This window comes from Pelodiscus sinensis, chromosome 6, assembly GCF_049634645.1.
Source record: "Pelodiscus sinensis isolate JC-2024 chromosome 6, ASM4963464v1, whole genome shotgun sequence".
In the NCBI taxonomy this organism is placed as follows: Eukaryota; Metazoa; Chordata; order Testudines; family Trionychidae; genus Pelodiscus; species Pelodiscus sinensis.
The window spans coordinates 107,929,516-107,942,970 of NC_134716.1; the positions used below are offsets into that span (position 1 = coordinate 107,929,516).

Sequence of the window (13,455 nt, forward strand, 5' to 3'; positions counted from 1 at the left end):
CCTTCATGCAGTTAATAAGTTTTAGCATTTCTGAAGCTGGTGATGAATGACTAGAAACTGAAAATGCTATAAACAAAATTTGACAATTTTAGTATCATAAAAATGAAAAACTATTCCTCCATGTTTTCCGAGTAACATTTGAGTAAGTTAGATAGAGTTTAATATTCATGCAGGATACAGTATAAATTGGAAAAAGACCAAGAAATATAATTCAGACATATGGCCCTGATGGAATACTACTGCACAATAACATTAGTCTTGAAACTTCAACCACAAATGATTGATAGCATATTTTCAGGATTCTCTAATAAGATATACTGGCCAGATTTATCCCCGCCATAATTCCATTGAGTAAGAAGGGAAGGAGAGAAAAGGCCACTGCTACCCTATCCAGAAAGGGCTAATGAAGAATCCCTGATTTCAGAGCTGGTTATTGTTGCTCACAACAGACAGCAGAAGAGACAGCAATGCTACAGGTATGGAAATGACGATATGCATCCTGATCCCTAGATGCAAATGCAGAGGGTGCATAACAAAGGAAGGGGATGTGCAAAGGCTGCTTTAAGAAACATTTGCTCCACCCTGCTGTATTCCACACCAGTACCGAGCCATACATTGGAGCAGTCTACATGCTGCTTTAAGTTGTACTGACTTCCAGCAACATCCAGAAACAAGTGCACCAGTTATGCCTTCTTTCCCCAGCCACATCCCCTAACTGACAGCCCGGAATTGAAGTCAAAGGAACTTTACCATTTACTACAATGGCAGCAGGAGCAGGGCTCAGAGTCATACGTTAAAGGACCGCCATGATCTAGTCCAGTGGTTAGCGCATGCAGCCCATTGGGGTTCTATTGGTGGTCCACAAGACATTTTATTTACCGTTCCCCATGCCACAGGATTACCAGATTCTGCTGTCTTCCATCCATTTTTTCCTACTAGTATTACTAAAGTGACCTGTATGTAAAGTAAGAGCATGTGAAGTGAGGTGCATGCTGATTGTATACAACATTGACTGTGAGAGCCTTCTGCATCCAATTGAAGTGCTGCTAGGGTTCACGCAGCATATCCCACAAATTCAAAATCCTCAAGCACCATTAGCAAAACTGCCCTATCCCAGGAAACTATATTGGTTTCAACAATCTTGCAGCCCTCTGAGATGAAGCAGGGCCACTCATGCGGCCCACTCACTAGCCTAGTTTGCCCAGCACTGATCTAGTCTGCCCTCCTCTACCCATTCCAGCAATATGCTTATAACCTCTGCCTGAATTACTGATGTAAGGACTTTGAGGGTACATCTACACTACGGGATAAGGTCTAATTAAGATGAGCAACTTCAGCTATGTTAGTTGCATAGGTGAAGCTGAAGTACCTTAACTCAACTTTTGGCTCTGTCCACACTGCAGGCATCGACCAGAGTGCCCCTCTCAGTTCGAATTAGTGGGTCTTCACTAGACCCAATAATTAAAACCTTGGAAGATCAACAGCAGCAGCTTCAATCTTCTCTGTAGTGTAGACATACCCCAAGTTAGATAGAATTTCACCATTTAGTCTAATTCAAACCAGTAAGTAACCTATGTCCTATGCTGTAGAGCAGGGGTGGGCAAAAGAGTCTCAAGGGATGGTTTTGGCTCACCAAGTGGGTGGATCCAGCCCACAGAGGCCCTTCTGCTGCCCCGCCCCCAGGCCAATTAGGGCCTGGGGGCAGGGGAGCATGCGAAGCCTCCTCCTGCCCTGCCAGGAGCACATGGCACTTTTAAGTGCCACGCACTGACTACAAGGCGGGGGCAGAGTGGAGGAGGCTTCAGGCTCTAAATGGCCTAGGAGCGAGGGAGCACAGGAAGTCTCCTCCCACACCAGGGGCATGGGCACCTAAGGGGAATGTGGGGGGGAGGGGAAAGGCACTCCCTCAGCCCCAGATCAATCATTGTCTGGGTTTGGGGAACCTGGAAGTATATTGGTCCCGCCCCTCTACTTGATGCTCTGCCCCTTCCACTTGATGCTCCGCCCCTTATGCTTGATGCCCTCCTCCCCCTTTCCTGTGCAGCCCAGGGCCACTTCAAAAATTTCCAAAGTGGCCCCCAGCAAAAAATTATTGCCCACCTCTGCTGTAGAGGAAGATGAAAATTGCCCAGGGTCACTTTCAATCTGAGCCAGGGAAAATCCCTTCCCAACCCCATGCGTGCGAGACCTACCAGCCAAATACTTGAGAAAGAATTATCTGCAGTAACTCAGAACCCATTTAGTGTTCCTTCTCCAGCCATTGAAAATATTTGCTAATGGGAGCCGCAGATGGGCCACATACCATTGTATACAACCACATCAAACCTTCCCCTCCATAAACTCATGGAGTTCAGTCTTTTAAAAAGTTAATTGTTGACCCATGACTCCCACGACTCCCCTTAAAAGCCTGTTCCAGAACTCAACTGTGGTTAAAAATCTTCATCTAATTTCAAGTCTAAATTTATGGATAGCTTGTTTGTATCCTTTGCTTCTTGTGACAACTTTGGGCCTTAACTTAAATAACTCTTCTGCCTCCCTGGTGTTTATGTGTTTGTAAAGACCAATCACATCTCCTCCCTGCCAAGCCTTTGTTTGGTTAGTTAAGTTGCTCAAGTCTCCCTCTTGTAAGGTAGGCCCTCCAGTCCTCTGATCATGCTAATAGCCCTTTTCTGCATCTGTTTCAGTTTGAATGCATCTTTCTTAAACATGGGAGACAAGAACAGCACACAGTATTTCAGATGAGATCTCTCAACAGTGATTTATATAATGGTAATATTATTTCCGTGTCTTTCCTGGAAATGCTTCATCTAATACATCCTAGGATTGCATTTTAATGGTCTCGTCATTTTTATTGGCAGCTCATAGTCACCCTGTTGTCAAACACTATACTCTGTTTTTTATCTTCTGTTGATTCAAACTGATATGTCTCCAGCGTATAGCAAAAATTCTTATTGTTAGTCTCTATATACATTAGTTGCGCTGCTAAATTTCATCCCCATTTTATTAGGGCACGTCTAGACTGCCTGCGACTTTCGAAAGAAGACATGGAAATTCGGCACGAATTTGCATATCTTCTTCTGATCCCATTTATAGAAGAGTTTTTTCAAAAAAAAAAAAAGTCTAGATTTGGTTCTTTTGGGGAAAAAAAAACTTTTTTGAAAGAACCCTGTATTCCTCATTTTTTTAGGAAGAGGGGTTCTTTTTTCCGAAAGAACTGTGTCGAAACTGCTTTTTTTTTTTTTTTTTTTAGAAAATACTCTTCCAAAAACAGGATCAGAAGAAGATATGAAAATTTGCACCGAATTTGCATATCTTCTTTTAAAAGCCGTGGGCAGGCTAGACGTGCCCTTACTTCAGGTCCTAGAACTCTCAGCAGGTTAGGGATGTAAGCTACTAGTCAACTAGTTGACTAGCCAATATGCATAAGCTCATCGTATAGTGGACTAATCCCTTGACTAGTCACTTCTGTGCACTTGCTGCCTCTAAAAAAGGCAACAAGGGGGGGAGCAGGAGCCGGTGCTGGGGGGTGCTGGGGAGTGCCAGTTCCCCTCAGCACCATCTCTGCAGGGGCAGGGGGTTGTGAGGACTGGGTACGAGCTGGGAATCAGATGATTCACAGCTCATGCCCAGTCCCAAGACACTGCACCTCTGCTTTTTAAATGTATTAAGAGCCTGCTGGCTCTTAATACATTTTAAAAGCATAAGCGCAGCAGAGGGGACACAGTGTGACCTGGGAATCAGCTGTCCTGGCTCACACTGGGTCAGCCTGCTGCACTTCAGCCTTCTAAATGTATTAAGAGCCTTCTGGATCTTAATACATTTAAAATGCAGAGCTGCAGCAGGGTGGGCTCCTGGGGCCAAGAGCTAACCCTGCTGCAGCTCCCTTGCTTATTGACTAATAGACTAGTTGATGGAAATTCAATCGACTAGTTGATTAAACTAAAGCTGGTACTCAACTTCATTAAATTTCAGGAAATCAATAAATAAATGTTCTTAACATCAGATAAAAAATGAGTCCAATATCAGTTTTCTAACATGAAACCAGATAGATGCCTTTCAGTTTGACATAATCCTGTAAGATCTGAAGATGATTTCCTACACCATGGCATTAGCTAAAGCTATGTTTCTTGTTTTACAACACTTGTGCAAAAATATCTAGTAATACTATTATTTTCTCCACAAAGGGAAACCTGTAGGCTGTGTCTGCACTGGCATGAATTTCCGGAACTGCTTAAAACGGAATACTATTCCGTTTTCATTTTTTCCGGAAAAGGAGCGTCTACATTGGCAGGCTGCTTTTCCAGAAAAGGCCAATGTAGAAGTGCTTTTCCGGAAAAGACTACTGGGCTGTCTACACTGGCCCTTTTCCGGAACAGTGTTCCGGAATAAGGACTTATGCCCGAGCGGGAGCAGAATAGTTTTTCCGGAATAGCGGCTGATTTTGTACAGTAGAGCGTCGTTGCTTTTCCGGAAATTCAAGGGCCAGTGTAGACAGCTCGCAGCTTATTCCGGAATAGCGGCTGATTTTCCGGAATAAGTGGCCCAGTGTAGACACAGCCATACTGTTCAGGGTAGTTAGCATTATATTCTTTCAGTCCTCTAGAGAGATTTTCTGGTTTATTTTTCCCATTTTTGCTCATTTTGTCAATATTACTTTGTATTGTTGAAACAAGTGCATAACATATCTGGGGTTTCATATACATACAGGTGATTAAAGCATGATACATATTTAACTTGCTCAAGAGAAGAATTCCTGGGACAAAATATTTGCTCTTGACACTCAAAAATGCTAAAACAAAAGCTCTGAAAATACCAAATAGACTCGTTCAGTGGTTCTCCCAACCTTTTCCATATTGTGATACCCTTTTATACACCCCTGGAAGCTTTCTCCCATGTAGCTGGGACTACTCTGTCTCCGCTCCCCATTTAGCAAATAAGGAAGTAGGATAGGTATAAACCCCGAACACCTGTTTGTGATCTACCAGCTGAGAACTCATACTTTAATGGACACAGGTTAAGATCCAGCACTGGAGGAAGATGATCCAAGTTCTTTCCCATGATCTATCTCAGACCTTTAGTGTGGCCATAATCAATCCCCTTAACCCTTCTGTTTCCCCATCTGTAAAACTGAACTAATTATATTTACTTATCTTTCAAATAGGCTTGGTGTACAGTGAAGTTTAATTTGTTAATCTGCCAGGTACTTGGGATCTGCACATAGAAGTCACCACAGAACCAAAACGTTATTCATTATTAATTATTATTTTTGTATTATTAAACTAGGTTTTCTAATATATCCTCTTTGGCCCTAATATACATCACTCATTGTTGGTGAATTTCCTTTATGTATTTCAATAACAAAAGAAAAAACATTAAAGAAGATCTTATATTAATTTGTTTAATTTAATTTTTTGTTATGAGTTTTGTCCTTCATGAAATTTCATGCTGTAGTATCTTCATTTAAAAGCTTGGTTGCATTTCACTTAACATTATGTACAAAAACATGAAAAAGATACACTGAGATATATAATGAATCAATAGCACATCCATAATATACAATATAACAACAAAATAAAATAAAAACTGCATAGGAAAACAGGGAAAGAATTTAAAAATTGAAAAAGTAGGAAATTATTTGCACAGCAGACAGTATTAAGTTCTTTCATCTTTTCAACCTCTAGGGGGTACTGTGTTTTCATCAAACCCTCCCCCAAGAAGAACTTTCTTAAACTAGATGAGGCTTCATAAACTGTTCTTAATGTTATCTGGAACTTTAATTTAGGAATTAAGCCTTCCAGAATAAAAAGTACAATTTACTGTAATGCTTTGTGTTGGAACAGTGACTCTACTCTTGATTGGTATGCATGCTATTTTGGGAGGAAAATACCATTTCATAATTATCTTAATCCTAAAGGGACAGATTCTGAAATCTTCATTCTTATTGTAGCCAATGGGCATGTTGCCTGACAAAAGATTCAGGACTGTACAAGATTTTCCTCTTAACAATTGTGTATGTAGCTGAAATTACTTATGTTTGCTCATGAGAAAGCAATCTTAGATTTATAGCCCTGGAAAATATTTGTGGCCATACTGTATTTTTACTCATGAGAAGGTGGATTAAATGATAGATGCAATTTGGATCAACAATAAATTGTTATACATACACTTTGGGCTCCAAAAGATCCTGGTGCTTTAAGGATCTGATCCAGAAATGTTTATTAAAGCAGATATCCACTAGATTGAATGGCAATGCTCAAGTGCATAAGAGTTGCAGGTTGGGGCAGGCCTAAATCCAAATCTGCATCTATATATCAAAACTGGCCTTCAAGCTTCTATTAGCAACTGGTATTTTCCAGTCTTCTTTTTATCATTTTTGTCCTGTATACTTAGTACCTTATATTCCCTGAGGAGTAGTTAAAATAAATTAGGATGGCTGACTTGTGATTTGTTTGCTTCTTATCTCTTCCATATTGGCACAGTTTATGCTCTCAGACAAAAAGCAGCACACACAAATGAAAGACAAATTTTGAACAAAAAAAACTAAGAGATGTTGCCAGGTTGCAGTGTCATAAACAGACATGTGGGGTCAATGGAAAGCAGGGGCTGGCAATGCAGCATACAAAATTATCTTCATTGGAACAGATGTACCCATTTAACTTAAAAACCATTCTGAAACCAAATTAAGTAATCACATAATTACTTGAAATGTATATCTTCCAGGCAAGTTGCTTCTCCTAGAACTTCTGCATCTTATTTTTGGCTAATCTCCATTTGATAAATATTCCAGAAAAATATCCTAGTTTAATTTTTGTTTAGTTGCTGTGCACAGGAAATAAAATAATGTGATTGGGCATTTTTAATTCCATTGCTTAGTTTAATTGCTTTACAAGCATTTGTAGTTTCCTCCTGTGTTTAATTCAGACTTCACTGCTCTCAAAGACAAACAGCTGGATTCCACTAGGAACCAAAGTCTCCAATTTGCACTCTGTACAGTAAGGCAGCAACAATTTGTTTATAGACATTGCCCTGACAATGACCTCAACCCTGAGCTAAACAGACCCCTCCTGTAAGGTTAGAAGCAGTTCACTCACCCACCAGTATAACCTGGGGCCTCTCCTAATAAGTATAAAATGTAACATTATGCAGTATTACTCTGTGCGTGCAGACAAGGACCACTGACCAATATGAAATATGCAGAATCACAGAGATCTCGCATTTACAAGTGATAAATGCAGTTAGTTCTCCTCTCCACTCTGTTCCTATCTTCCTTCACTATATCATTTTAATTCTTTTCAATATTTAGTGTTGAGAAAGGTTTCTTATTCAGAAAAAAATCATCCATTTGCAAGTGGCAGTTCCAAAAGTTATAGTTCTTTGCTAGCAATACATATTAAAAACAAGATTGTTGTTTTTTTCTACCATGGACAACAGCTAAGTAAATTAGTCAGACAGTGGTGTCCAAACTACTTAAGGGAATTTTTCACACCAAAGCATAGTGTTAAATAAGCAATTCTCTGAACAGTAAATACAAGTTCGTTATATGAAATAATATAAGTGAAAAACAAGTTTTGCTTTTAGTTAGACACTTTATTTCCTGGGGCACACAAAGTCTTCTGCGGAATTAAACTGTGTCTATTAAGCTCCTAAGGAGGGGTAATGCAGAACTGTTCTAAGGGTTACACCATGGGGCACTGTCTCAGAGTGGCACAATGTTTCCCAGATCTCCTCGGTTTCATGGAGTGGGGGTATTTACATCATTTTAAAGGAGGCAGTTTGCTTCTCATGCTGCCGACCAGTTCTGCTGGATAGTTTGTGGGTCACATCCAAAATCCTACCTACTCCCTGACCCTAGTGAGCCTCTTAGATCTATCCTCTGGGAATCCCTGGATGCTAGTGTTTCAATTATGCTTCTCCCCAAGAAAGCTGTGACAAGTAGCAGGGCTTTCTCTCCCACACAACCCCAGAAACAAGGGCACAATTAGCACATGTTAATTTAGGGGCAGATACTGCAAGCTTTACTCACATTGCTACTCCACTGATTCCCATGGAACTGCCAGTGAAATACAGGAAGTAGCCCGTACGCTCGTCACCCACTCTGGGGCTGAGTTGTTCTACCACGAGGAGTTGCTCCACTCGTGGCAATGGGTGCGCTCTCGCACTAAGGTACCACTCAGCCGGAGCCCATGTGGCACGCTGAGCGCAGTACCAAACTGCCCACTATAATACTGCTCTGTCTGGGATCCTGCCTGGGGGCCCAAGGAAAGCAGCTACTATGTCCTCTTCCTTCCAGGTCCTGTGCTGATCCCAGCAGGACCGCTGACTAGCTGACCGCTACCTTCCCTTGCTGCAGAACAGCTGCAGGGTGCTTTTGCCCAGAGCATTTCTCACAGCCACTCTGCCACTTCCAGCGGGGGCTGCTGTTGCATGACAGGATCTTTTATTGGTGGGGCTGGGGGATTAATTCATTCGGAGGGCAGCTCGCAGTCCGGAGAGCAGCGCTACTAAACGCCGGTGCTTTGCTTTAGCTCCGGGACAGGCTGGCTGCCTCTTGCACTGGCCCAGCCGCTTCCCATCCACAGTTACTACAGCATTACGAGCCAACTTCGTGCGTGTTACTCGCGCTCGCCGCATCCCCAGGTCCGGATTTTAAACGCGTCTTTTACACGCCCTGATGGGACACGCGCACGATGGGGGTGCAGGGATATCCAAAGTCCGCATTGCAAAGGGGGAGAACGATTTGTTTCGTTGCCTCCGCACCTCTCCCCTTGCTCCCCTATTTGCAGTCACAGCTCATCAGAGCGCTCCCGGACGGGATGGACGGCTGGCTGGGTACAGGAAGAGGGGTGGCGGGCTGGGGGGAGTCGGGATTTTCTTGGGGGGGAGGAGGGCGGAGGGGCGGATCAGCCCTGCAGGAATGTTAATGAACGGCTCCTCCCCAAACACAAACCCGGCCTCGCAGCGCCATGTGTGGCAACAGGCGCGTTGGCTCCCACACTATTTAAACACAGGGCTATAGACCAGGGAGGATCAATAAGATCAGGAAGGAGGCAGCGCGTGGGGAGGAAGATGCCCCACCATTAGCAAGTTGCTGGGCCAGTTAACCTGAAAAACACCCTTAAAAATAAGCCACCCAACAACGGAGCGAGAGCCCAGCAGCTGCCTCTCACCCCAGGCGTTTGATCCCTGTATTAAAGTGTGCAGGGGGAAGAGGTTGGTAGCACTTTCTTGTTCTGTGCAGGGCACCCAGGGGGACTCGGAGGCAGCAGCGAGAGGGGGGAGGGAGCTCACTGCTATTGAAACAATGCCATCCTTCTTCTCACTTAGCCTCCCCTGCGTCCTGGCGGCTTGGATGCTCCTGGCAAGCAGCAGCAGCCCCGAGGAGGAGAAGCTGATCAGGGTCCTGGTGCTGCTGCCCAAGGACAACTCCTACCTGTTCTCCGTGGCCAGGGTCAAGCCAGGCATCGAGTACGCCGTGCGGAGCCTGCAGGAGAACGGGACCTGCCTGCCGGGCTACCGCTTCGAGACCATCTACGAGGACTCCGAGTGCGGCAACCGGGCGCTCTTCAGCCTGGTGGACCTGGTGGCCCTGAAGCAGCAGAAACCGGACCTGGTGCTGGGGCCGGTCTGCGAGTACGCGGCTGCCCCGGTGGCTCGGCTGGCCTCGCACTGGAACCTGCCCATGATCTCGGCGGGGGCGCTGGCCACTGGCTTCAGCACCAAGACGGGCGAGTACTCGCACCTGATCCGCGTCTCGCCCGCCTACTCCAAGATGGGCGAGATGTTCCTGGCCCTCTTCCGGCACCACAAGTGGAGCCGGGCCACGCTGCTCTACAGCGACAACAACCAGGAGCGCAACTGCTACTTCACCATGGAGGGGGTGCATGTGGTCTTCCAGGAGGAGGCGTTCCACATGGCCGTGCACAGCTTCGACGAGAGCGGCCGCTACTTGGACCTGGACGAGATCGTGCGCTCCATCCAGGCCGGGGAGCGAGGTGAGTGAGCCGTCGGCCCGGGGCATCTGCGGCGGGAAACCCTCGCTCACGCTCCGCTGGAGCAGGAGCCAGCCATGGCTATAGCCCGGCGGTTCCCCTCTGCGCTCACCAGCTCCCGCCAGCGCCTCCAGAGGGAACTTTCTCCAAACCAGTCCCCCCGGCGCCGCTGGAGGAGCCTTGGCCAAATCATCGCCCCCTTCCCCCATCGGGCACCCGCCATAAAAACCTGGCCCAAGCGCTGCCTGCCCAAGCCTTGAGCCAGCCTCGCCGAAAGCGCCTGGTGGAGGCGCTTAGCCCCCTTGTGTGGCCGTGCGGAGGCGCTGTGGCTCAGGCTCCGCCGCCTTGCACCAGCTCCGAGCGGGTGCGAGACTCTGTTGGACCCGAGTCCGCAGAGACTCGCCTGGCGTACATGGCTGCGCGCGGGTCAAGAGGGTTGAACATCCGTCTCCCAGGGGTGTAGTGGAGCAGATCTTCATGGGCAGCCAGTCACTGCCGGGTCGTGACCTGCGGGAATTGGGACCGCAGGCCGCCCCCGTTGGAGGAAAGATGCAGCATTGTGCGAGGATTAGGGGGATGGTCTTCCAATCCCCTTTGTGGCTAGTCATTGCGCGGGGATTGCTCTGCCCGGGTGCCACAGTGCTTCATTCCCACGCGCACTGCCTGCACATAGGGGGCGTTGAGGGGCGTCCTAGCGTGCAAAACATGCCGCTCGGAATTCAGTCCTGCCCGCGGCTTGCTGGACGCGCTCACTCACAGTCCCTTTGAGTAACGCCGGCTCAGACACACGGCTCCGGAGCGCGCGCCAGCTCCCTTCCCTGGGAACTAGTGCGTGCAGCGAGCTGCATGTCTCCGGCGCTGTTCTCGCCCTGTGCACCTGAACTAGGGGAGAGGGGACGTAGGTGCATGGACATACGTGGCAGCGTGTCTGGTCTGTGATGCAGTTCTTTGTAGCTGCATTCAGCCGGGCTGACATTGAGGCTCTGTCTGAAAGCAAAGCAAACTCCTGGGGAAGTAACACAGAGACATGCATGTGAGTTGATAAAAGCAGAGTTGCTTATCAAGGCTCGGGGGCAGAGTAATCTGAAATCCAAACCACTGTGCGCAAGAAATGATGAATAAACCCGACTGTGATTATGAAAATGCTCAGGAAGGGATAACAACATTGGTCCAGAACGATTTAAACCGTCAGGCATTGCTTGGTTGTTTATCTCCTGTTGAAGCTAAATGTTCGAGTATCTTTTCTTCAGCTAGCTCTTCGCGTGTCTTTGCTTTTTCTGTTTTACAAGCGGGTACTACTAGTTGTTTTCTCAGGTACATAATAGCAAACGACATGCCAGATTTTTTTCTAGGGCTTCACTTAACACGGTCCATATTAGAAATATTACTTGTACTTCGAGATAAGTAGGAAATTTTCTAGGCTATTTTGTGCTTTCAAACGACCACTCACACTATCAGTAGGGCATATCTTTTGTGTCGTTTCCTGTTTTTATTCAGATCGGGAAGTTTTCCTCCGTTCAGGTCTCACACTGATGGCTTTTAGGTTGTTTTAGTTCAGCACTATGGTAGCTATCAAAGGAGCCAGTTATGCAAGTTGTTGGGGGTGGGATATACACTGCAGAAACTTTACACTGGCTCTGCTGTGTTTCTCATTGCATATGTATGTCATCTGTTATGCAGAGACATCTCAAAGGGCAGATTTCCCTGTTGGTCTGAGGCACTTGAAGACTGACTGAGCAATATTATGTCTCTCTCACACACACAACATAGTAATAGATAAATAATCAAATAATCTAAATAACCAGACCAAATAATCTAAACGTAAGAGTAAAAGAAACATAGGATGCTTGTGTGGTGTATTTGAGTATGAAAATTGCATGTGGTTTCTGAGTAACCTGCTTAGAACTTTATGGGAACTTGCCATACAGTAATTAAGGTGGGCATATAGTTCCTTTAAGGTTACATTTAAATACTGAGTCTTGCACTTTCTTACACCAAGCTGAATTTGACCCATCATTTGAAAGTATAGTATTTTTGGTTAATCATCCTCATTAGCAGGAATTAATGCAGTTAAGGGTAACTGAAACCGGGTAATATGGGGAGAGAGAGGGGACATTTGAAAGGGATTATATTTTGATCAGCTGTCACATTTTAACATGGTGGGGCATGATTCTGTTCCCAGTGAATCCATTAGCACTCCTACTGACTTAGATGAAATCAGGATTTCACCTTTGAGTGAAATCCTGTCCCTATTAAAATCAATTTTAATATTACCATGTACTTCAGATTTTACCCTTCTGTATTATGATGCTCTTTATTTTATAGTAGAAATCAGATTTCTTTTAACAAGGTGCATTGCTAATAAGTAGGGTTGCCAGATGGTTTCAACAAAAATACCGGACACACTTGACATTACAACACAATCTACATTACATCTTATTTAGAAAATACCGGACATTTCTATTTTCTCAATTTGTTTCCTGAACAGAAAGCTTAAATACTGGACTGTCCGGTTCAAAACTGGACACCTGGCAACCCTACTAATAAGAGAAAACACACATATCTGCTAAAAAGCATATTTTCAATTGGACAACAATCTGTTGCTTATCCTGCATGTTTTTTTTAATATGTTCAAAGACTGGGCAAAGAAGTTTTCCTCTTATCCTGCTAAGTCTTACCATGGAGATTTCCTCCTCCTCCCCCCCTTCATTTAGAAACCCCCTTGAGTATTGCATAAATAACACAAACATTTTGTGGAAGGAGCTACAGGAGGACTTGTGAATTCCTAACTCTTGCATGTGTACAGTAATATTGCCACCAACTGTTAGCATAATAACAGGGAGAGACGTGGCTTGTAAAACATCTTGAAAATAATCACCTTTAGATGGAATGAATTGGTTATATCTCATCACAGAAAACTTGAAACATAATAACCCATATATTTAGAATACATTGGATCAATTGCAAACCTGAAATAATTACTTATTAATTTATGTACAGACAATGCTAATCTTAACTTTTTTTAAATTGATTGTTGAAAAGAAAAATCAGCAAGAAAAAGCAGAAACATGTCAAAATATTCAAAGCATCCATTGTGCACTAGTTAACAGTGGATCAAATTAAAGAAACTCCCTCCCTAAACTGACTGGAGATTTAAATTTAAAAATACGCACTTCAAACTATTTTTAAAAATCTCCAGTTAACAGAATTTTATTGAGTGAAGTGATTTTCCCCCCCCTCAAAACAGATACAAATCATGCTCCATATAACTCCATATGATATATTTGTATTGGGAGTATGTATCTGCTTTAGGACTTTGGTCTAGTTACACTGGCATGAATTTCCTGAACTCAGGGCAGTGGTGGGCATCAGGGTAATCCAATGGTGGGCCACAAGTCATTTTGCTGAGGTAGACCATCCACTGGAATGCTCCCCTCCCCATAGCTCCCACTGTCTGCTGTTTATT

The 13,455-nt window shown here is 44.6% G+C and overlaps 1 protein-coding gene across 3 annotated transcripts in view; it reads left to right on the plus strand.

Annotated features, from left to right (window-relative positions):
* Nucleotides 1-8,975: 8,975 nt before the first annotated feature.
* Nucleotides 8,976-13,455, plus strand: part of NPR3 (natriuretic peptide receptor 3) — a 67,440-nt gene continuing 62,960 nt past the window's right edge. For 2 of the 3 annotated variants that reach the window (XM_025181393.2, XM_025181394.2), the window contains exon 1: nt 8,976-9,992. In XM_025181393.2, coding sequence (XP_025037178.1) covers nt 9,302-9,992 — 691 coding nt within the window. In that variant the 5' untranslated portion in view covers nt 8,976-9,301. The remainder of the gene's footprint in view (nt 9,993-13,455) is intronic. The other variant, XM_006116523.4, reaches the window with a different exon arrangement.